The sequence below is a fragment of the Dama dama genome, chromosome 7 (assembly GCF_033118175.1).
Source record: "Dama dama isolate Ldn47 chromosome 7, ASM3311817v1, whole genome shotgun sequence".
NCBI lineage: Eukaryota > Metazoa > Chordata > Mammalia > Artiodactyla > Cervidae > Dama > Dama dama.
The window spans coordinates 32,220,724-32,244,275 of record NC_083687.1 but is presented as its reverse complement, the minus strand read 5'-3'; the positions used below and the strand labels follow the sequence as shown (position 1 = coordinate 32,244,275).

Below are 23,552 nucleotides of genomic sequence, written 5' to 3'. Positions count from 1 at the left end.
GAATTTTTATTTCAACTAGCATTGTCACAGATCATCTGAATGGAAGCACAAGCACCTGCAGTGAGAAGGAAATAGGAGTCCTGATTTCTCATAAGCTTGGTGGCTTTTGTTTATTACAGATTTTCTGGATATCCAGTGGCAGTTTATAAATTGGACTGATTAAAGATTTAATGGATTTTAGGGACTGGTGAAATTGAGCCTTCTGTGGTTGTAGGGTGGAACTCATTTGATTCTTTTGTTAGAATGACAATTTTAAATGTCTAAATCAGAAGTCTCATATTGGATCACTGGATTAGCTCCTGTGCAATCCAAGAGATTACTCTAGTTCAGCAGTTCTCAAAAGTGTGTTTCTTCCAAGCAACACCAGCATCATCATCACCTGGAAACTTGTTAGAAATACAAACTCCAGGACTGGGGCCCAACAGTTTGTGCCTGAACAAACTCTGGGGTAACCCTGATAAATGCTAAAGTTTGAAACTCTAGTTTTATTCTATTTTCTTTTAAAACATGGTTATCCTAGTTGCTGTCCGCCTTGGTAAAATCTTTTTTCACCAAGACCCACATTTCTCCTGTCATTTCAGCATCAACATGAGTGTCTGTCCTGATTTTTTCCCTGCTCTGCCAGGATTAATTGTTCTAACCCCTCCTCTACACACACAGCTAGGACTGACAGAGCAAGCTAAGGTGGTGTTAAAGACACCAGCCAAAGACCACCAGGAACAAACCTGACAAAATCAGTGTAATGAATTAATATAGCGAAGGGATACTCCGGGAAAGACCGCTCAACAAGAGAAATGAGAGAAAACCGCCTTTATTAAGAACCTAGTTACTTTAAATGACTCTAAAGAGGCTCTACGGGGAGCGAGAAGCCAGTCTGGGTGGATAGCTGTTTCTGAGGAGGGATTAGAAGAAGCGCGGATTAACTGGGGATTAGGTATAGTCTTGAAAAGAGGGTGCTTTTAGGTATTCCAGTAATAGATGGGACGTAGCCGAGTGGGTCTGGGACATCGTAAGAAGGCAGTAATCACTCAAAGGGCGGGCCGTGGTGGCTTTTTACAGTTGCTGCTTGATCTTGGGGAAAACATTGATTCCTGTTTACTTTGCAGCTGGCATTACCTGTATCTTTCCTCCCAGCCTGATAACAGCAGCCATCCCCCACCCCCCACCCCCCACCTTTTTTTGTTGTTCTTTTTCAATCAGAGTAGGTTTTCTTCCTTTCCATCTAGACAGGCTTTTACTCTTTCAGGGAGGTTGCTTTGACTGTGGACTTTCAGGAGACTTCGGAGAGGAAGCAGGCCGAGATTTCCCTTTAACCCCGTTCAAAGCGCCTAAGAGGAGGCGCGGGAAAACGGCCCGCAGATGGGGAGGAACTTGCGCTCCCGCCTTCTCTGCTTGCTGCCGCTTTGAGGCCTTTCCAGGCTAGGGTTGGGGTGGGGGTCGGTAAGGAAAGCAGAAGAGAGGGCCACCTCTCGAGAATGATCCCAGTGAGCAGGGAGGTCGCTTCCCGCAGATGCCCCGCGGCGAAGAAAGCGCCCCCCGCTGGAGGTCGGCGGTAGGGTGCCAGATGAAACACAATGCCCGGCTATATGTGAATTTCAGATAGAGAAAGAGCAATTTTTTGTATACAAGTGTGGAAAACTTAGATAGTGGTTGCACATCCGTGAGCAGCCTTCGGGGCACGGCGAGGAGGGTTCTTGACGATTCTGAGGCCAGAGATCGTCTTCATTTCAGAAAATCTCATTCTCCTTCCCTTTCCACCGGCTCCCCAGGAGTTTGTAAACTTTCAAGAGAAAGTGCCCGTTTCTGACTTCTCCAGGGCTCGGGCCACTTGGGAATCACAGAAAGGGGCATTAAATGATGACTGGAGAACTCCTTCGCTTTGAAATATAACTCTCTCCTTGAAGCTAAACGTATCATTACGTTGGAAAGGGGTGTTACTCAAAAAGGGGGAGAAAAAAAAAGCAGGGTGGGGTGGTGCAGAAATGAGCTCCTCCTAGTCGCTTACCCGAGAGGCAAAGCTAAACTGGACCCAAAGGTCGCTTGATATGATATGAAGGATATGAACTCCGATCGTCAGATTCAAAGCCCAGAACACTAACCATTACACAGTAGGACAGTTATCTGGTGGTGTTTGCGGTGATGTTTAAGTGAAATGGACTGGCAGCCTTGGCTGTGGCTCCTGCGCTTCCACTGTGTTGGAGGAATCCCCCGACCTGCGCCTTCTGCTCTCTCAGTCCCCTTTATTTGCTCCAGGTCTTTGGGTTCTTCATTCTCTTGCATCTCCAGCTCCCACGGACCTTCAAATAACCTGGCTAGAATGGCGCGTGCGTTGAAACGGTGTGAGTCTAGAGGAGATGCGTTGCCCCTTCCGCTCCAGTTTCATTCAGTCCAAAGGTTCGGGTTCTCTTTGGGGAGAGTTCCTGCAACTCTCTTGGTCGCAGGGCACAGCCCAGTGTGGAAGAAATGTTCATAATTTCAAATTCAGGAAAAACTGAAAGATACTACCCTAATCAACGCTATGCAGAGTAATTTTAAGAACCTGGATATGTGTATTTCTAGAAAATATAACATACGAAAATGACCCTAGAAGAAGTGAAAAATCCGAACAGACCAGTTACAATTGAAGACATAAAGTTGTCAACAAACTACCCTGAAAAAATATCAGACATAAGTTTCACATATGAATTTTAATAAACTAGTTACAGAACAGATACTAATGCATTTAAAACTGTTAGAATATAGAAAAAGAAGAGAATATTTGATCTTGGATGGGGGTGGGGAACAAACAATGATGTTTAAACTAAAATTGATTACCAATAAGAAAACCCACCTAGTTCTTCCCTGGTGGTGCAGTGGATAAGAATCCGCCTGCCAATGTGGGGACACAGTCTTGGGAAGATTCCTCAAGCCAAAGAGCAAAGGCCCCGTGGACCACAACTACTGAGCAGAGACAAGACCCAGTGCAACCAAAAATCAATTCATTAAAAAAGAAAACCACATATTTTTATTTATGTTGAACCCTAAATAAAATCAGAGTAAACAGAATCCAGCAGCACATTAGAGGAGTAAAAATTTTTCTATGGCAAGATGGAGAAGAGCATTAAAATTGTTTAAAATTTTAAAGCTTTTAAATACAATTCACCATATTAGCATATCTCGTGAGAAACATCTACATTTAGTAAATATGGAAAAGGCATTTTATTATGTTAACATCCATTTTGATAGATTAAACATTTAAATAAAAGAATAGATATTTCCTTACTTAACCGTGATAAACATATCTAACTTACATCAACACCATCCTGCTTTCAGAGGAAACATCTTATGCCTTCTCTTTGAAGTTAGCAACATGTTAGAAAAATGTCCATTCTGATTACTATTATTTTATATTGCTCTGCAGGAACTAGACAACGCATTTAATGAGAAATAAGTTAGAAAAGAGTTAAAATTATATGAAGGTATCCAAGGATTTGTTTATAAAACTAAATATACTTATAAAAATAAACAAGAGGAATCAATTGCCTTCACACACACAGAATGAAAGAAAAGATCTGTTTTCAATAGCAACAAAAAAGATAAAACAGAGAAATAAATTTTTTCTATTTTGTTATATTATTCATTTGGTTTCTTTTTAAGTTTCTATATATAAATGATAATATAAAGTATTTATCTTTCTCTGTCTAACTTATTTCACTAAGCATAATAGCATCCAGGTCCATCCACATTTTTGAAATAGCAGAATTTCATTCTTTTTATGGCTAAATAATATTCCATTGTGTATATATACCACATCTTCTTTATTCATTCACCTGTTAATTGACACTTAGGCTGCTTCTACTTCTTGACTATTATAAATAATGCTGCTATGAACATTTGTGTGCATGTATGTTTTTCAATTAGTGTTTTTATTTTACTTGGGTATATATCTAGGAATGGAATTTCTGGATCATATGGTAGTTCTTGTAGAATGAAATGGCAACCCACTCCAATATTCTTGCCTGGAGAATCCCATGGACAGAGGAGCCTGGCAGGCTACAATCTATGGGGTCACAAGAGTCAGACACGACTTGGTGACTAAACCACCACCACCATGGTAGTTCTATTTTCAGTTTGTGAGGCACCTCCATATTGTTTTTCACAGTGGCTTCACCAATTTACATTCCCACCAACTGTGAAAAGGGTTCCTTTCCTCCATATTTTCTCCAACATTTGTTATTTATACACTTTTTGAGGATAAACATTCTGACAGGTGTGAGATATCTCATTGTGGTTTTCATTAACAATTCCGTGATGATTAGCAAGGTTGAGAATCTTCTCAGGTGCCTGTTGACCATCTGTATGTCTTCTTTGCAAAAATGTCTCTTCTGATCTCCTGCTCATTTTTAATCAGGTTGGGTTTTCTGGTTTCTTTAGTTCTGCTTTGAGTTAAATGAGCTCCTTATATGTTTGGGCACTGACCAGTTATCAATCATGTCATATGCAAATGTTTTCTCTGATTCAGTAGGTTGTCTTTTTGTTTCGTTGAGAAATAAATTTAAGAGGAAACTATCAGGTCAATAATAAGAAAACTTTAAATCTTGTTTACTGAAGCCAGATATGAAGAGAAAGTCATATCAATTTTCTCTACATGTTAGTGAAAGGGCTAACGGCTAGGCAGGTCTGCCTGGGGAGGCCAGTGGTCCCCAAGCCCCAGGAGGAGACAAACTGGCAAGCGGCCAAACTTTATTTCCCTGCATTCCTTTGCTCAGGCTTTAACCATTTAGCAGGCGCCTTTAGTTCTGTGTTGCTATAAGGACAATGGGTTCTGCCTGAAAGTAACTTATTTCCAACCTTGAGCTGCTAATTGCCCAACAAAATAGTAGTACATCCTACTGGCAGGAAAGTTTTTCTTAAGTTCTATTAATGAAACTATGTATCTTGTTTAGAAGTCTCTTTTCCAAAAAAAAGAAGTCTGTTTTCCTTCAAGACTTATACAATGTGTCTCACCCACAGAGGACTCCCCTTGTGCAGATATGTATGTTGTGGGAGAGAGCTGCACCTGGTGCAACTCTGTCAACCTTGAGGTGTTTATCTATGATCAACAGCTCGCTAATGCATGTAAGATGCCTTGCAAAAACTGGCAAGGGGGGTACTCTCCTGCCCCCTTCCAGTGCCTATTGTTGGAAGCTTTCTCGATCCCTGTTGCTTGAATAAAATCTACCCAAAGCTCTGAGTGACAGAGACTGTCTTTGGCCCCAGAGTTAAATCCTCTTCCAAGGTCACAAATCCAGCAGCAACATTCACTGTAAGCTATCATCTTGGGGGCTCATCCGGGATCCCAAGATAAAATGTCAGCTTTCATCTATCATTAGTCTAGGTGTTAATATAACGCCAATAAATATTAACATAGAATTTTGTTTTCAAACTAGATAAATACCTTCAAAAGTTTGTATGAAAAGTAAACAAGCATTAGTAGCCAGGAAAATTCAGAAAAGAATAACAAGGAAGAACAAGCCTTTTGGGTTTTAAAACAAACTTCAATGAAAAAAACATTATAGTATGAACAGGATAGAAAATCCAGAAGTAAGCACAAATATTTAAGAATTTGATAAAAATGGTATTTCAAGTCAGTGGAGAAAAGACAGATCACTCAATAAATGGTACTGGGACATCTGGGTAGATAAGTTCAGTTCAGTCACTTAGTTGTGTCCAACTGTGTGACCCCATGGACTGCAGCACGCCAGACTTCCCTGTCCATCACCAACTCTGGAGCTTGCTCAAACTCATGTCTATCAACTCCATGATGCCATCCAACCATCTCATCCTCTGTCGTCCCCTTCTCCTCCTGCCTTCAATCTTTCCCAACACCAGGGTCTTTTCCAGTGAGTCAGTTCTTCCCATCAGGTGGCCAAAATATTGGAGTTTCAGCTTCAACATCAGTCCTTACAATGAATATTCAGGACTGATTTCCTTTAGGATGGACTGGTTGGATCTCCTTGCAGTCCAAGGGGCTCTCAAGAATCATCTCCAACATCACAGTTCAAAAGCATCAATTCTTCAGGGCTCAGCTTTCTTTATAGTCCAACTCTTATATCCATACATGACTACTGGAAAAACCATAGCTTTGACTAGATGGACCTTTGTCAGCAAAGTAATGTCTCTGTTTTTTAATATGTCTAGGTTGGTCATAGCTTTTCTTCCAAGGAGCAAGCATCTTTTAATTTCAGGGCTGCAGTCACCATCTGCAGTGATTTTGGAGCCCGCAAAAATAAAGTCTCTCACTGTTTCCATTGTTTCCCCATCTATTGGCCACGAAGTGATGGGACTGGATGCCATGATCTTCATTTTCTGAATGTTGAGTTTTATGTCAGCTTTTTCACTCTCCTCTTTCACTTTCAAGAGGCTTTTTAGTTCCTCTTCACTTTCTGCCATAAGAGTGGTATCATCTGCATATCTGAGGTTATTGATATTTCTCCCAGCAATCTTGATTCCAGCTTGTGGTTCATCCAGCCCGGCATTTCAAATGATATACTCCATCAGTGTTAAATTAGCAGGGTGACAATATACAGTCTTCATGTACTCCTTTCCCAATTTGGAACCAGTCTATCGTTCCATGTCCAGTTCCAACTGTTGCTTCCTCACCTCCATACAGATTTCTCAGGAAGCAGGTGAGGTGGTCTGGTATTCCCATCTCTTTAAGGATTTCCTACAGTTTGTTTTGATCTACACAGTCAAAGGCTTTGGAGTAATCAAAGCAGAAGTAGATGTCTTTCTGGAATTCTCTTGCTTTTCTGATGATCCAATGGATGTTGGCAATTTGATCTCTGATTCCTCTGCCTTTTCTAAACCCAGCTTGAATATCAGGAAGTTCACGGTTCATGTATTGTTGAAGCCTGGCTTGGAGAATTTTGAGCATTACTTTGCTAGCATGTGAAATTAGTGCAATTGTGCAGTAGTTTGAACATTCTTTGCCATTTCCCTTCTTTTGGATTGGAATGAAAACTGATGTCTGGGTAGACAGACATATGAGGAAAAAAAACAGAGTGCAATCCACATCTCATATTTTACAACTGAGTAATTTCTAGGTGGTTCAAGAATTTAAATAGGAAAAAAATAAAGCTGTAAAGGTCCTAGAAAAAACCACATGAGAATTTTCTTTTATAGTCTTGGCACAATGGAGGCCTTTCTTGGCATCACAGAAAACATAAGGGATTAGTATATTGGCAAAAATCAAATAGTTTGATGAAGATTGGGCATGATACCTCTTTCAGATAGTGTTAGAGAGCTGGAAATTTTCATAACTACTTTTGAAAGCCATTTAGTAGTCTATAATAAATGAATATTCTTTGATTCAGAAATTCTACTTTTAGGAATTTATCCTACAGATATACTCATATATGAGTAAGATGATGTATATATAAAAATATTTATGGAGAAGGAAATGGCAACCCACTCCAGTACTCTTGCCTAGAAAATCCCATGGATGGAGGAGCCTGGTGGGCTACAGTCCATGGGGTCGCAAAGAGTCAGACACAACTGAGCGACTTTTCACTTTCACTCTCACTTCCTAAATACAATGGTGGTTCTGATTATTGCACTTAAAACTGGGATGTTGGACTATATTTTCAATATTCTGTTAGACAGTAAAGTAGTGTGTAGATAAAATGATATTAAAAAATATTGTTACCAAGTGTCAAAAAAAACAAAAATATTTAGTACAATATTATTTATAAACAGAAAATATTTGGAAATAATCTAATTGCTCATCAATAGAGGACTGGCTAAATAAATCTATATGATAGAATATTATACAACTGTCAAAAACAAAGAGATCTATGCCTATGGGAAAACTCCAAAATTAAACAAGCAAACAGAGGAGCTGTGTGCATAATATCCTACTATCTGTATAAAATAATGGAGTTAAATTATAAATAAATAATTGCTTCCACATGTATAAAATATCTTTGAAAACCTACAAAAGAAATCAAGAGCTTTGGCTGTTTCTAGGGAGTGAAATTAAGTGACTAGAGGTAGGAGTAATATGAAAATTTTTATTAAAAATTTCTTAAATTTGAAAATGTTTAAATAGATGAGAGAGAGACACTAGTACATATCCAGGATCTCTTATCCACAGTTCTACTGCTGCTGCTGCTAAGTCGCTTCAGTCGTGTCCGACTCTGTGTGACTCCATAGACGGCAGCCCACCAGGCTCTGCCGTCCCTGGGATTTTCCAGGCAAGAACACTGGAGTGGGTTGCCATTGCCTTCTCCGTCCACAGTTCTAAAATCCATACAACTCTGAACTCTTTTTTCCCCCATAAATTTGGCAGTAAAACTCATCTGAGACAAATCTCAAGGTGAACTGAACTGGGATTTTTTTAATAGTCTTAAAAAATCTGAATTTTGAAACATAGTTACTCCCAAAGGTCTATGTGTGATTTATAATGAACACCATATACTCACCTACATTTATAAGTGTTCATTTTGCCGTATTTGTGCTCTCTCTCGCACACTCTCTCTCTGCTGAAGTATTTTATAGTAAATTATAGACATCATGACATACCACCCTTGTTCTTCAGTTCTCATCTTAAATAAACAAGAACATTTTCCTGTGGAACAATGATACCATTGTCAAGCTCAACAGAAGAGAAAAAATCAAAGGGAACTGTTTCAATGTAGTCTCTTTTGTACTTTTTGTACTTTGAAACCATGGCTCTATAAACTTATTCAATAGATAATGCAATTTTAAATTAGAAACAAATTTGGATGAGACCTTTAATAAAGAAAATTAGCCAGAAAGCTATGGGAACTGTCACTAAAGGACAACAAAAGATTCACAAATACCCAATTAAAAATAGAGGTTGGAGGGGAAATCATTTCGTGTTAATACCCAACTAATTTGGGGCTGGCATGAGTAGGGCTTTCATCAAGTCAGTACTGACAGAAGCATGGCACAGAAAGCTTTGAAGTAAAATTTTGTTTTCTCTGTCATAGAGGGTGTGCTCAGTTACTCAGTCGTGTCCGACTTTTTGAGGCCCCATGGACTATAGCCCACCAGGCTCCTCTGTCCCTGGGATTTTCCCAGCAAGAATACTGAAGTGGGTTGCCATTTCTTTCTCCAGATCTTTCCCACCCAGGGATTGAACCTGCCCCTCCAGTGCCTCTTGCATTGGCTGGCAGATTCATAGAGAGTCCAATGTAATCAATTTGACCCTAGGTGACTGGCTGTTCCTACTGGGATATTGCACCATACTGTGGTTGCAGCTCAACAGTGGCAATGTCTGGATTAGCTTTAGTGAAAGAAAGCCTTTTTTTTTTTTTTTTTTTTTAGTCTATGCACATCTTCCATTATGGTAGTCAAGGTTACCATGTTCAAAAGTTCCTTGACCAAATCCTGAAGTAGCTGAATAAGCAATTGCTGACATCCATGGGGAGATCAGCTTCCCCACTTCTTACTGAAACCTCTCACATGGTGGGTTAGTGAAGATTCATATGGGACACAAATATTTTTACACCTGAGTCTATTCACCTGCTGGCTAGTTCCTTACTTTCTTTGCTACCAATCCTCCAAATATTTTCTCTTCCTTCTCCTTCTTCTTCTTTTTGAACTTATGATAAAACACACAGTAGAGTCAGTATCCCAATATGCCTGTTTCCAGGTTCAGGTGACCCTCAATGTTTTTGCTGGCCGAGTAATCAGTGTTTCTCCTTGTCCCTAATCTGAGTGGCATTTTAAATATTTTCAGTAGAGATTCCCAATTCTAAGTTAAAAATAATCCCTTCTGTCCTAGGACACTCATCAAGCTACTGCTACAGGGGAATCTTCCTCCAGACAGAAAAGCGGGAGCCAGACTTTCTCCTAGCTATTTAACTCTAAGGAAGTCCAGTGTGCTGTTCACTTGACCCTAATTCAAATTGGCCTGAGTCCTATAGTTTACCTGCTTAAAAATCACACAAACCAGTTAGAGAGCCTAATCAACTGTCAATGAGATATTTAAGCATATGGTAACTGTGTTTACTTGTTACAGATGGGCATCAAAAATGGAAGAGAATAATATATTTAAAGCCCAAGAGAAGGTGAGCATTTTTTCTCACTATATAGTTTTTAGGAAAGTTGTGCTGAGGGCTTTGCACGTGAGGTATATTGGAGAAAGTGATCAGAATTCGGGGCAAATTTTCTTCATGCTGGTGCTCTTAATGATTACACAGTTATTGGATATTTGGAAGAAGTTAAAGTAAGGGATGAAGCCTGAATTTATTTAATGCCTTCAGGTGGCAACATTGAGGAAAATAACTAAAGAAATTTATACAGCTGCAGTTTTGGAGTTAAAACCCATCATGGAACCTCCAGTAGCATGCAAGACGCTTTCTTACTGCTGTGATAAAATAATGAGGTCCTGTTAAAACAAAACATAGTTTAATCTATGAAATGCCTCCGTTCTGGTTGGCATAATAAAATTGATGAATGACTAACTACTTATAATAACACTCTTTTGTACCAGTAAACCTAATTTAACTGATTTTTTTATTGATTTTGTATTTATTGGGTTGGCCAAAAAATTTGTTCGGAACCCAATACTTTTTGGCAATCCAACACTACTAGAAATCCAGACAACTGTTGGGGGAGGGGGTGGAGGAAGGAAAGAAGACCTCTGTCAATACATAGGGGCCTGGACAAATAAATTGGGAGGCAGGTGCTTGATGTACTATTACACAGCCACTAAATGAGCTAGACCAACATGACCCATAAAGATGTCTGAGATAAATGACATGAAAACGTTAAAGTAAGTGATGGGGGTGGGGGAAGCTAATTGTAAAATAGCTTAATGCCTATCTATCCATCTATCTCCTAATATATGTGAGAAATCAGAATTATATATGAAAATTCCAAGCTAACGGCAGTTGACTGTTTACCTCAAGGAAGTGAGGCTAAAGAGGGACAAGGGGGATTACCACCCTGTATTAATTTTGGCATTGTCTTAGGTTTTTTAAAAACTGTAGTTCGTGTATTACTTTAAAAAAAATTTTTTTAAACATGTTCAATAATTATGGTCTGTGCTTCCTCTCTGTTTTCAGTTTAAAAACCTAACTGGGGTCCACACACATATGGAATTCTGATTATGTGATTCACCGTTGACATCCACATGGATGCTCAGGAAATTGGGGGCTGCTTCCAGGTGAGGCACGCGGAGGAGGTAGGAAACGAGACTCGGAATCCTAGACCGACCGGAAGTGCCTGTGCGCCGTGGGCCCCGCGGTGGGCTGGCTTCTTCCGCGCCGGGCCGCTGTTCCCGGCGCGCTCCTCCCAGTGCTGGGGCGGGGCTCCCCACCCCCTCGCCTTTTCCAGGCGGGGCTCCCCACCCCCTCGCCTTTTCCAGGTCTGCAGAGACGGCCCGAGAACCTGGGTGGGGTGGGTGTGGCTGAGAAAGGGGTGTGAAACGTGAACCTCGGCTCGGGGAGGGTGGAGGGGAGCGGGCGGTGGTCGTGCCCGGGGGCCTAGAACCGACCAATCTCCCGGGCTGGGAATACCTTGCGCGGGAGAGGGTTACCGGGGCGAAGGGTCTTCCCTGTGAAGAACGGCAGCAGGATTAGGACTCAGGACAGGAAATGCCTGAAGTCTGGGGAAATATTTGGGTACAAGGAAGTTAAGGACAAATTTGTAGAATTTCTGTAGCCTTCCTCATGGAGAGCCAGCGTGTAATACTCTCGCTCTTTGGTTCTAAAAGCAGATAAAGGGGCGTTGAATGGACTGATTTTCCAGTGCAGAATGTGACGTTTTCCAATCCCCTTTCCCATGGTTCACTGATTCCCAAACCTTGGAGTGCATATAAATCCCTGGGGAGCCTAGGGATTAAAGATACATTATCAGGGCTCCCTATCCCCCCCCTCCCTCCACCCCTTAACCCTGGATTCCTATTCCCTAAATGTCTGCCCCAGGGCTGGTAACGCTGAAATTCAGCTGCTGGGCTGCTCTTCCTGACATTTTGGAGACAGCCCTCCTGGAAATCAGGCCCTGCCTGGGTGTGAGCAGACTTCTCCCTTGGGCTTCTGTAGATTCCTAGGACTGTCCTGTTAAATAATTTAACTGCAAGCAACCTCCTTAACTTCCCGTGGCCCCCATTTCTTATCTAGTGAAACAGTGATTGTAATCAAACCTCAGAGGGTAATTGTGAGGATTAAATGTGGTCTTGTATCTGAAAGCATGTTGTAGGGTGTTGTGCAGTGTTGGCTATTACTCTGAGAATCAGCAAAGCAGTATGGAAAACTCAGAGAATTTGCAGTCTACCTAAGCTTTCCTTTCTGTAAATTTAGTGAAAATGAAACTGTCCTTAGTGGTTGTTTTGAAGATTAATTTTAAAAACTCATGTAAAGATTTCAGTAAAAGTAAGTTCATTCATTTAGTCCAAGACAAGAAGCAAAGTTTTCATTTTTTTTTTTCCTCTCTAATTTAACTTTTTTACAATGAGTCTGAACTTTTTAACCGTTCTGAGTGATCTGTTTGGTCCGTTATTTCTCCATGAACTCTGTAAGGTATTATTGCTATTTCTTTTTCACATTAAAAAACTGAGATTGGAAGAAGATAAGAAATTGGCACAAGATTGCACAATTGGTAAAAGAATCAGAATAAAACTGAGGTCTGGGTAAATTGAAAGTCTGCTTTTTGTACATTATGACTTTATCTATTCCATTATTTCATTCTTTGGTCAGCAAGTCACTACTTTCCGTGAAGAGGTTTAGGTCTATAACAATTGATTATAAGTTTCTATCATTAACTGTTGCCATTTTTCTACCTAAACAATGACTTTTACTGCTTAAAAGGACGGAACTTCCAAAGGTGTTTCTAACTCATAGCTCCAGCTAGAGGGAGCCTTTTAAGCTATTCAAGGTCAAGATGAATATAGACTCCAAGGAGATTTTATGCCTGGATATGCAAGCTCCCAAGGTTTGGGAAGAACTTCTGACAGAAAAAGTGGAGGCAGAAAGTCATCTCCAAATGCAGGAATCTAGACTGAAACGCAGTAATCCACTGGCCAGAGAGATCTCCCGAAGGCGCTTTCGACAGCTCTGCTACCAGGAGACTCCTGGACCCAGAGAGGCTCTCACTCGACTCCGGGAGCTTTGCTACCAGTGGTTGAGGCCACATGTGAGCACGAAGGAGCAGATCCTGGACCAGCTAGTGCTGGAGCAGTTCCTGTCCATCCTGCCCCAGGAGCTGCAGGGCTGGATGCGGGAGCACTGTCCAGAGAGTGGGGAAGAAGCAGTGATTTTGCTGGAGGATCTGGAGAGAGAGCTTGATGAACCGCAACATGAGGTAAGAAGGGAGATTCACCAGGGAAAGAATATGTGTCGGTCACCAAGGAGCTCTGTGTCCTCTGCTTTGTATCCCCTTGACTTTTGTGATTAAATAAGACCTTGCTTTCTGTGTCTTTCTGAGAAGTGTTTCTTTAGACAGTTAATTTCTTCAGAGGTCAAATCTTATATCTTAAAAAAAAAAATATTGTTTCTTTGTTTCTAGATGGTAGCCTGCAGACAGGAACAAGAAGTCCTTTCTAAAGAGACAGTGTCTCTGGAAGCACAGATGTCACCGGCCTTTCAGTCCCAGCCTAAGGAGCCCCAACTCACACATGACCCTGCTCAGGAGCCCCACCCTATTGGAGAGACAGGTGAGGGACAGGGTTTATCTGGTGTTGAACATATCCCACGTGGTCAAGCACAGATGGACCAAAAAACCAGAACTATGAAACCAGGGAGTGAGAAATTCTCTACCAGCAATGCTCAGAGCTTCTGGAAGCTGCTTTTATTTGGGCAGGTTACTTAACCAGTTCATCAAGGTTTCTTCATCTGCAAAACGTCTGCTCAGGCTGCCATAACAGAATATCACAGACTGGCTGGCTTAAGCAACAGAAGTTTATTTTCTCATAGTTTTGGAGGCTAGAAATTCAAGGTCAAGATGCCATCAGAGTTGATCTCTAGTGAGACCTCTATTCCTGGACTGTAGAGAGCTGCCTTCTTGCTATGTCCTCACATGGGCATTTCTCTCTACCTGTGCGTGTGGAGAGAGGAGGAGATAGAGAGCAAGAGAGCCCTCGGGTATCTCTTCTTATTATTATAAGGACATCAGTCCTGTTGGATTAGGACCCCACCTTTAATTACCTTAATTATCTCTCTGAAGACCCTATCTTCAAATACAGTTAAGGCTTCAACAGATGAATTTGGGGTAGGCATGACACAGTTCAGTCAATAACAAATATGTACCTCAAAAGGTCTCTGTGGGCATTGAATACAATTTGTGAAAAACATGTGGCACACATTATGCTTAATGCATTGTAACTGTTATCAGAAATTGCCAGGGCCACTCTTGTCGATTTGGGTTTACATTTGCAGTCAAAAGATACGAGTTATACTTAGTAGGTGGCAGACTGGATGAGAGAATCCAATGGAATAGACCTTGCCATTTTTTTGTGTGTAATCTTCTTAGTGGTGTCAGCACTGGGCACCAGTGGGTATAGACCTGGCTACTTGGGGCTGAGTCAGTTGCCTTCCCATTCTAACTCTCCCTGCACAATTGGCTCCAAATTCAGTCTAATTCCTCACATATAACATCACAGCCTCTTACTGCCTTTTTGTTACCCTTCTGGTAATCTATCCACAGCAGAGGTCTCCTGTTTTCACTTTCACATTACCCCATGTGTATCAAAGCTACAACTTCTCTTGTCACTCTGTTTCCAGCTTCTATTTATTTCGTTTACCCTAGCAATCACACAGTTATGATTTTGGAACACATCTCTTAATTTAAATTAAAACTATATTTGATGAGTAATTCTGTGCCCACTACAGACCTTCCTCTGACTCCCATGACCTCATCTTACTAAAATTCCTTCGGTTTCATCCTCCTCCTTAATGGGCATCTTTCTAGTCAGTTCCTTTGTTACTTTCTTCTTCCTCTCCCCATGAATTTGGACTTCTCATTCTTCAGCCATTTTTCCTTTCTTCTACTTTCCAAGCCTGCATCTAGAATGCTGCTGAGAATCCTTCTTCCACGGCACATCTAAGTAAGTCCTTCATCCATCTGTCCATCCATCCATCTGGTCATTCATTCATTCAACTAATATGTGTTAAGCATCTACAGTGGCTACAGGAGAGTGTCCAGAGGGCTTCTACAGAACAGAGAGTGCTCCCTCCAGCACTGTCAGTGCACATGTGTGTTGTACGTTCAGGAAAAGCCCATTTTGTAAAAGCAATGTGGGAAGTACTTGAGATTACAAGGACCAAATCCAAGTTCCAGCTCTTCAGTTTTTTAGCCAAGCAACATTTAAAGTTACTTTATATCACTGAATTTGAGTTTTCTTTTAAAATGCATATAGATAGTAAAGAATCCCCAAAACACACAAGTTTACATAGTAAAAAAGTCCAACTCCCCAGGAGTAACTACTCTTGTCAAATTGCAGTGTGTTTTTTCAGATTTCTTTCTAAATATAGTCTGTCTAACTATAGACAGACTCCTTTGTATATCTTTAGTTCTTCTAAGAAGTGGGATACTAACATGAACAGGTTTTGTGGTTAGTTTGATAATATACATGAAAGTGCTTCGTAACTCATGGAATGCTGTATAAATGATAATTATTAAAAAGTGGGAAATGTCTTGGCTTTTATATTCTACCCAGTCCTTTTGTACATTTCAGATGTAAATGTAAAGTTTGAGCAAAAGGGCAGTACTGGTCTCATTGTGGCCCATTTCTTCTCTGCAGACACATTTCTGTTTTGCAAACCTGTTGTCACCTCTCAGCTAAAAGGAAGTCGAGAACCGTGGTCTCATCCCAGAGGAGTCTTAAGAGGTACCTATCCAGGAGTGTAAGGGACAGTGCAGTTAGATGTTGGAGAAAGAGTCCAATGTTTGGGGTTTTTCTGAGTTGCAAAGTGGTGATCACACCTGGGAAACCCAAGACATCCTAAGGATTCCACAGCAGCCCTTCTCCATCCTCACCTTCAACGCATCTAAATAAAGGCGGTCTAATTAGGTTGGTTGACCATTGTCCAACGTGAACCAGTCCTATGGAACAGCCTTTGCCTCAGCACCAGCCCCTGGGTCTGTCAGTTCAGGCCATAGTAGTAACATTGATTTTAATCCTTTCTCTAAATATTCAACAAGTATTTATTGAGCCACCACTGTGCACCAGCTAAGATTCTCAGGGAATAAACCAGAAAGATCTTGTTCCTATGGAGGTAAGATTGTATGTAGCAAGGGGGAGACAAATAATAAGCTTGTAAATAAGATGATATAATTTGTTAGAAGATGGTGTTACAGAATAAAGCACAAATAGAAGAGCACACAGGGAATTTGACTGCTATGGATGGGGCACACAGAGTGTAGTTTTAAGTGGAAGAATTGAGAAGGTGAGAATTGAGCAAAAACTTTAAGGAAGTGAGAGAATGAGCTCCGAGGTCAGAGTTTCCAGGAAGAGAGACGCACTAGAGCTGAGGCTTTGTCCTGGGGATGCACCCGGGATGATTACAGATTAGAAAGACATAAAGTACTTCCTACAGCACCTAGGAGAAGCTCAGCACTTTTTCCATAAATGACCAAATGAACGGAGGTCTACACAAAATAACTTTCTTTAGAAAGGGTCACTTTGAGGCTCCCTGCATCACAGTGTGGAGGGAATTCTCAGGGAAGACTCCAGAGAAGCCACTCTGATTCTGACCATTCTCTTCTTGTGAAGAATGTAAAAAAATTTTCTTCAGGCCCCATCCATGTGAGGGGCACCTAACTGCATTTTGCCAAAGAAGGCAAACTTCCCTCGTTACCTAGAAGAAGGTGTTGCCACACTGGCCCCTCAGTTTGTAACCTCCTTCCTACTCTGTGACATCAGGATAGAAGTACCTCACTTGGGACTTCCTTGGTGGTCCAGTGGCTAAGATTCTGTGCTCCCAGTGCAGGGACCTGGGTTTGATCTCTGGTCAGGGAACTAGATCCCATATGCAGCAGCTAAGAGTTCATATGCCACAGCTGAAAAAAAAAGATTCTGCATGCCACAATGAAGATCAAAGATCTCATGTGCCACAACTAAGACCCCTGCAGCCAAATAAATACAAAGATTAAAAAGAAAAAGAAGCAGTAGCACCTTGCATTTCTGTTCACATAGCAACCCATTCATCACTAGGCTCAGGGAACAAGTGACATTTACCTGGTCTTTTTTTTTGTTTCAGGTGGAATGACCCAGGCTGAGGGCAGAGAGTTGGTGCTAAGGAAACATTGTCCTAAGAGAGTGGAACCATGTGGGAAAGTGTCTTATGGACAGACCTGGGAGGAATCACAGCAGGGGCCCCGACATGGAGAAGTCAGTGAACTTAAGGGTGGGGTAGAGAGGCACTGGGGAAACCCTGTAGGAACCAGACCACACAGATGTGAGGAATGTGGAAAGAGCTTTGCTCAGAGCTCGGGTCTGGTTCGACATCAAAGAATTCACACTGGAGAAAGACCCTATGAGTGTAATGAGTGTGGAAAAACCTTCAGTCGGAGTTCGGGTCTTTTTAATCACAGAGGAATCCACAATATTCAGAAACAGTACCACTGTAAGGAGTGTGGAAAGGCCTTCAGCCAGAGTGCCGGTCTCATCCAGCATCAGAGAATCCATAAGGGAGAAAAGCCATATCAGTGCAGCCAGTGTAACAAGAGCTACAGTCGGCGCTCATTTCTCATCGAGCATCAGAGAAGTCACACGGGGGAGCGCCCTCACCATTGCAACCAGTGTGGGAAAAGCTTTAACCGCCACTGCAACCTCATCCGCCATCAGAAGATCCACCTGGTGGCTGAGCTGGTCTAATCCAAGCTGTGTGCAAGTTTTCCGGATCACTCACCAAGTCACGTGGGGTACGTAAAGACTAGAAAACACCTTTCTTCCTGTCTCTACAAAATGTGTTTTGGTCTCAGTTCAATTCAGTTGCTCAGTCATGTCTGACTTTGCAACCCCATGGACTGCAGCACATCAGGCCTCCCTGTACATCACCAACTCCCAGAGTTTACTCAAACTCATGTCCATTGAGTTGGTGATGCCATTCCAACCATCTCATCATCTGTCATCCCCTTCTCCTATCCCCTTCAGTCTTTCCCAGAGTCAGGATCTTTTCAAATGAGTCAGTTCTTCGCATCAGGTGGCCAAAGTATTGGGGTTTCAGCTTCAGCATCAGTCCTTCCAATGAATATTCAGGACTGATTTCCTTTAGGATGGACTGGTTGGATCTCCTTGCAGTCCAAGGGACTCTCAAGAGTTTTCTCCAACACCATAGTTCAAAAGCATCAATTCTTCAGCACCCAGCTTTCTCTAGAGTCTGACTCTCACATCCTTACATGACTACTGGAAAAACCATAGCTTTGACTAAACGGACCTTTGTCAGCAAAGTAATGTCTCTGCTTTTTAATATGCTGTCTAGGTTGGTCATAACTTTTCTTCCAAGGAGCAAGCATCTTTTAATTTCAGGGCTGCAATCACCATCTGCAGTGATTTTGGAGCCCAAAAATATAAAGTCTCTCACTGTTTCCATTGTTTTCCCAACTATCTGCCGTGAAGTGATGGGACCAGATGCCATGATCTTAGTTTTCTGAATGTTGAGTATTAAGCCAACTTTTTCAGTCTCCTCTTTTACTTTCATCAAGAGGCTCTTTGGTTCTTCACTTTGTGCCATCAGTGTGGTGTTATCTGCATATCTGAGGTTATTGCTATTTCTCCTGGTAATCTTGATTCCAGCTTGTGCTTCATTCAGCCCAGCATTTGCATGATGTACTCTGCATATAAGTTAAATAAGCAGGGTGACAATATACAGCCTTGACGTACTCCTTTCCTAATTTGGAACCAGTCTGTTGTTCCCTGTCCAATTCTAACTGTTGCTTCTTGATCTGCATACAGATTTCTCAGGAGGCAGATCAGGTGGTCTGGTATTCCCATCTCTTGAAGAATTTTCCACGGTTTGTTGTGATCCACACACTCAAAGGCTTTGGCATAGTCAATAAAGCAGAAGTAGATGTTTTTTTTGGAACTCTCTTGCTTTTTTGATGATCCAGCGGATGTTGGTGTTTTGATCTGGGGACATCCATAAAAGGAAGGTTTGGGGTTTTGAAGGTGCTGCTTTCTCTTTGGTTCCTCTGCCCTTTCCTGTTTCTTACTAGCCCCATCCCTCTTATTTATTCTCTTTGAGATGACTGCTAACCTTTTCTAAAAATGTATTAATAAATGGCAGTGCCACAGCCAACCTGCCAGGACAACCTGTATCTGTGTTTAATTCCTAAAGATCACATAGAGTGCTGCTGATGTTTTACAATAGAGGGGTCTTTGGTGTTCCCTGTGACCAGTACCCACATAGTAAACACTATTTCTGCCTACTGCTTCCCTCTGACACCTGCGTGATCCTCCCTTGGATCACTGACCAGCGTTGGCTGGGCGCTTTGCTGTTCTCAGAGTGCTTCCATTTACTTCACCACAGTTGCTTCTCCCAACAACCACACAGGAAAATGAATATTATTATCCTGTTTTACAGACGAGGAATTGAAGATTCAGAAGATCCAAACCTTAGAGCCAAGGCTTAACCTTTGGTCTTTAATTTTAGTAAACTTTTAACTTATGGAATAATTTTAAACTTATAAAAAAAGTTGCAAAGAGGGAGTTCCCTGGCAGTCCAGTGGTTAGGACCCAGGGCTTTCGCTGCCATGGCCCCCGTTCAGTCCATGGTCAGGGAACTAATATCCCACAAGCTGTGCAGCATGTCACTGCCCTCCCCCCACAAAAGTTGTAAAGATAGAGTTCTCATGTACCCTTCACCCAGCTTCCCCTAATGTTAACATCTTACATCAGGTCTTTTCAGTTAAACCCTTGACTTTTGACTCCAAATCCCACTGTTTACAGTGTCATGCTTCATATTTGTATTCTTAGATTTCCTCATTTAAGCTCAGTCACCTGAAATTCCCTTAGTGCTCTCCCATCCCATCGTCAGCATTACAAAAAGTCATCAGTATCCTAAGTATTAACATAAGACATCAGAGCATTGGATCATCATCCATAAGATGCTTTAAAAACTACTATCTTAAATCTCCTGAATCTTTCCTTTCTGTTGTGTTGCTTAGGTCTGGAGTTGTCTGCTGATGTTCTAATCTGATCTTGTGTCCATTTTTTTTTTCACACTTAGGATCCTGGTGAATGCTCGCAGTGTTCTACATACCGTCCTGTATAACCCTATATTTTCTTTGGAACTGCTGAGTTTTCCATCTGAAATAATAATCCAATGAAAAGAAGGGACCTGTTAGGAGGGAGAAAATCTTCCAAATGAAATGCAAGAATATGAAGTTGGTGTGTATCTGAAAAGTATATGAAGAGGGAATAATTTGAGGAGGGCATGAGAAAGATGAAATCTGTGATGCCAGGGGCCAAAAGAAGAAATAATGGCCAGACACAGAACAGGTATGTGGGATAAGGAAAGAAAAGTTCAGACAGTGGACATCTGTCAGTAGAAGGAAGGAAGATGGGCCTAGGAACATATCCAGAATGGTCCAGAATGCTTATGGATATGTCAAGATTTGATCATGTAGGGGATATATGTGACAGACTGTCAACATGGTAATGGAGGTAGATGGAGGACTACATGACCCTTTCACTTTGTGTTACCTCTCAGAGCTGTGAATGTGCTTATTGTACAGAGGTGGTATGAATCCCCCTTCGAGTTACTATGGATGATGCTATGAAGAATGAATGAAAAATGTTTTATTCTCATCAAGGAACTTTTGGGGGAGAGTAGGGCAGCACCCAAGCAGGTCGAGAATTGACTTGAATAGTGCAAAGGATGTCACAGGGTAAGAGAGCTGAGACTGGAACTTCCAAGACAGAATTTGAAATTTTGCTCTCTATCAGGTATATTAAAGTGTTAGTTACTCAGTTGTGTCTGACTCTTTGTGACCCCAAGGATGTAGCCACCAGGCTTCCCTGTCCATGAAATTCTCTAGGCAAGAAGACTGGAGTGGGTTGCCATTTCTTTCTCCAGGGGATCTTCTCAACCCAGGGATCAAGCCCAGGTCTCCTGCATTGCACACAGCCAGGTAAGCTCAAAGAAGGAGCTTCCTGGAGAAGGAAATAACAGTTCATGGTATCACAAGAGGCAGACAAGACTTAGGACTAAACCACCACCACCAGTACAAAGGAGGGTAAGAGCTAGTGGCCCTGGTTTTTATTGTGGTTAGGGGATGGGCCCAGGAAATACTTCTTATGCACAGATAAAGTAAGGACTTGCATAGCTTGAGGTGCCAAGTGAGGAAGCACATTTCTTATAAACTTACTCAGATGTGGGGGAGAAAGGAAGGGAAAAATAGAAGGTGAAAGCTGTCAGTGATCTGTCAAATCAACAACAGAGTCAAGATTTTTAAAAATTACAACTGTTTAAAGAAAATCAATTCAGGAGATACTTTATCATGTGATTCTAGTTGCTCTATCCTTGTAAACTAAGGAGTAGATATGAATTTAGCATTCAATCCACTTTTAAACAAATGTATATAACCAGAAAAAGCATCTGTTAAAAAAAAAATCCATAACTGTCCATTTGACTACCTGAAGCTGTCTCACTACTGCAGAGTGGCTCATCTCCCACTGAAGTCAGGTGAGACTTTCTAGAAGAGGTGAGCTCCCAGAGGCAGCCTGTCCCCTCACTAGGCTCTTGAAGAGAGTGTGGTCTGTGGGACCTGAGGGGAAATTTCAGGGATTCCTAATCTGTTTGGAGACATACAACTCTTTCTTGCCTACTTCCTGCTAGAGAGGATCAGCTGGGACCTATGAGTAATTAAGAATGTTTAGATTCAAAAGGGTATTACTATGGTAGTGGTTAATTTTAATACACTGAGGAGCTATAGTGTCCATCATATTTTCAAAAGGGTCCCAAAACTAAACAAAGTTAAGAACTACTGCTTGATGTGTTGTGGAATGACAAGAAACAGGTGTGGTGGAGCCTTTTCAGAGAGAGCCCTGACTCCCACTTTGATTTTTTTCACACGTACACACACACACACACACACACACACGCACACACACAGAGTCCCACATCAACCTTTTCATCTGCTCTCCTGGTTTACCAGGTTTTCTCTCCAGATCCTCCAGCACAATCACCATCTCCTCGTCACATTCTGGATGACGTCCTCACCCTTAGACCAGTTGCTGGTCACTCTGCCTATCCTGACAAGATGATACCCAGTGCAGCAGAAGCCAGTGCTTTGGGAGTACTTTTAAGGTACAGAACTAACTGTTGAATACAAAGGTATTAATATCAGAAGAGCTAGTTGAAGGCTATAACCAGAAGATTCTCTGAGGTTCACATAGCAAGAAGTTAACTCAGAATTCAACCTTCAATTCAGAAAAATCTAGATGTCTTCTACATTCTGTTCACCCCTAGAAACCTTTCTTTGACTCATAGAATTCAGTTATCTGAGGGGGTGTTTCCAGGTTTTCCCCTATCCCTTTGGGAGAAAAGTAGAGAAATGGAGAGAGAAGGAATATACTGGACTTCTCTTTGAGATTACATCAAAGACTGGCTTTTATCACAGCTCATATTGTAGCCTTTCACAGTGGCAGTACCTATCCAAGTGCTTGGTGTCATTTGCCACTTTCCAACTTCCTCAGATTCTATTATTTACTTTCCTGAATCTGTTTCCTTAAGTATGACTGAAATTCCAGTCTTATTTATTGGACTGTGGACTACCCAAGCCAGGAAAGTCACCATTGTTACCTGCACAACAGCTGATTGATATAGGGGAGGGGTACTGTTCATGAGAAACAATGTGTGTGTGTGTGTGTGTGTGTGTGTGTGTTTGTGTTAGTCGCTCAACTGTGTCCAACTCTTTGCAACCCCATGGACAGTAGCCCACCAGGCTCCTCTGACCATATAGGTGGGTAAAAATCTTACTGGATAACTGAAACTCTGGGTACAAAGCTTCTATCCTAATTTTTCTACTAATTAGATGGGAGAACTTGAGCTCCCTGAATTTCTCTAGGTTTCAGCAGAGAAGTGAGGCTTTTAGTTTTTAGGGGGTCTTTAAAATTGACCATGGAGAGGTGTTCATAAACCATTTTTAAAGAGTCTACAAATTAGCCATAATATCTTTTCTTTAATTTTGTTTGGCAGCGAGGTGACTGTTCCTCAAGAGGTGAAAGCAATGTGAGAGTTAAAATGTGTCTAGAGTGAGTACTGGCCTTCTATGCCAATATATGTATGTATATACCTTGAGGAAATTAGAATTATTAAAAAAAAACAGTTATGCATGCAAAGCTTTATCACCATAATATGGAAAGAGAATATATGTCTAAGGAAAATTCATAAGTATGCTCCAAATCTTGAGATTTATGTGTATGCATAATAAGGTCTTTGACCCAAGATTAAACAAGGCCAAAAGGACATCAACAAGGACTGGTGGACATATTTTCTCAGATTTTTGGGGTCTGGGATTTCATTTTATTCTACTAACAAGCTAATTAGGGCTTCCCTGGTAGCTCAGTTGGTAAAGAATCTGCCTGCAATGCAGGAGATCCTGGTTCGATTCCTGGGTTG

At 41.4% G+C, this 23,552-nt stretch overlaps 1 protein-coding gene across 1 annotated transcript; it reads left to right on the top strand.

Annotated features, from left to right (window-relative positions):
• The first annotated feature begins 12,795 nt into the window (after positions 1-12,795).
• Positions 12,796-20,828, top strand: LOC133059766 (zinc finger and SCAN domain-containing protein 9-like). Its single transcript, XM_061147350.1, has 5 exons — positions 12,796-13,290; positions 13,495-13,642; positions 15,728-15,814; positions 17,187-17,850; positions 20,157-20,828. The coding sequence occupies exons 1-4, from the start codon at positions 12,871-12,873 to the stop codon at positions 17,801-17,803; spliced, it is 1,272 nt and encodes a 423-aa protein (XP_061003333.1). The 5' UTR covers positions 12,796-12,870; the 3' UTR covers positions 17,804-17,850; positions 20,157-20,828.
• Positions 20,829-23,552: the final 2,724 nt, after the last annotated feature.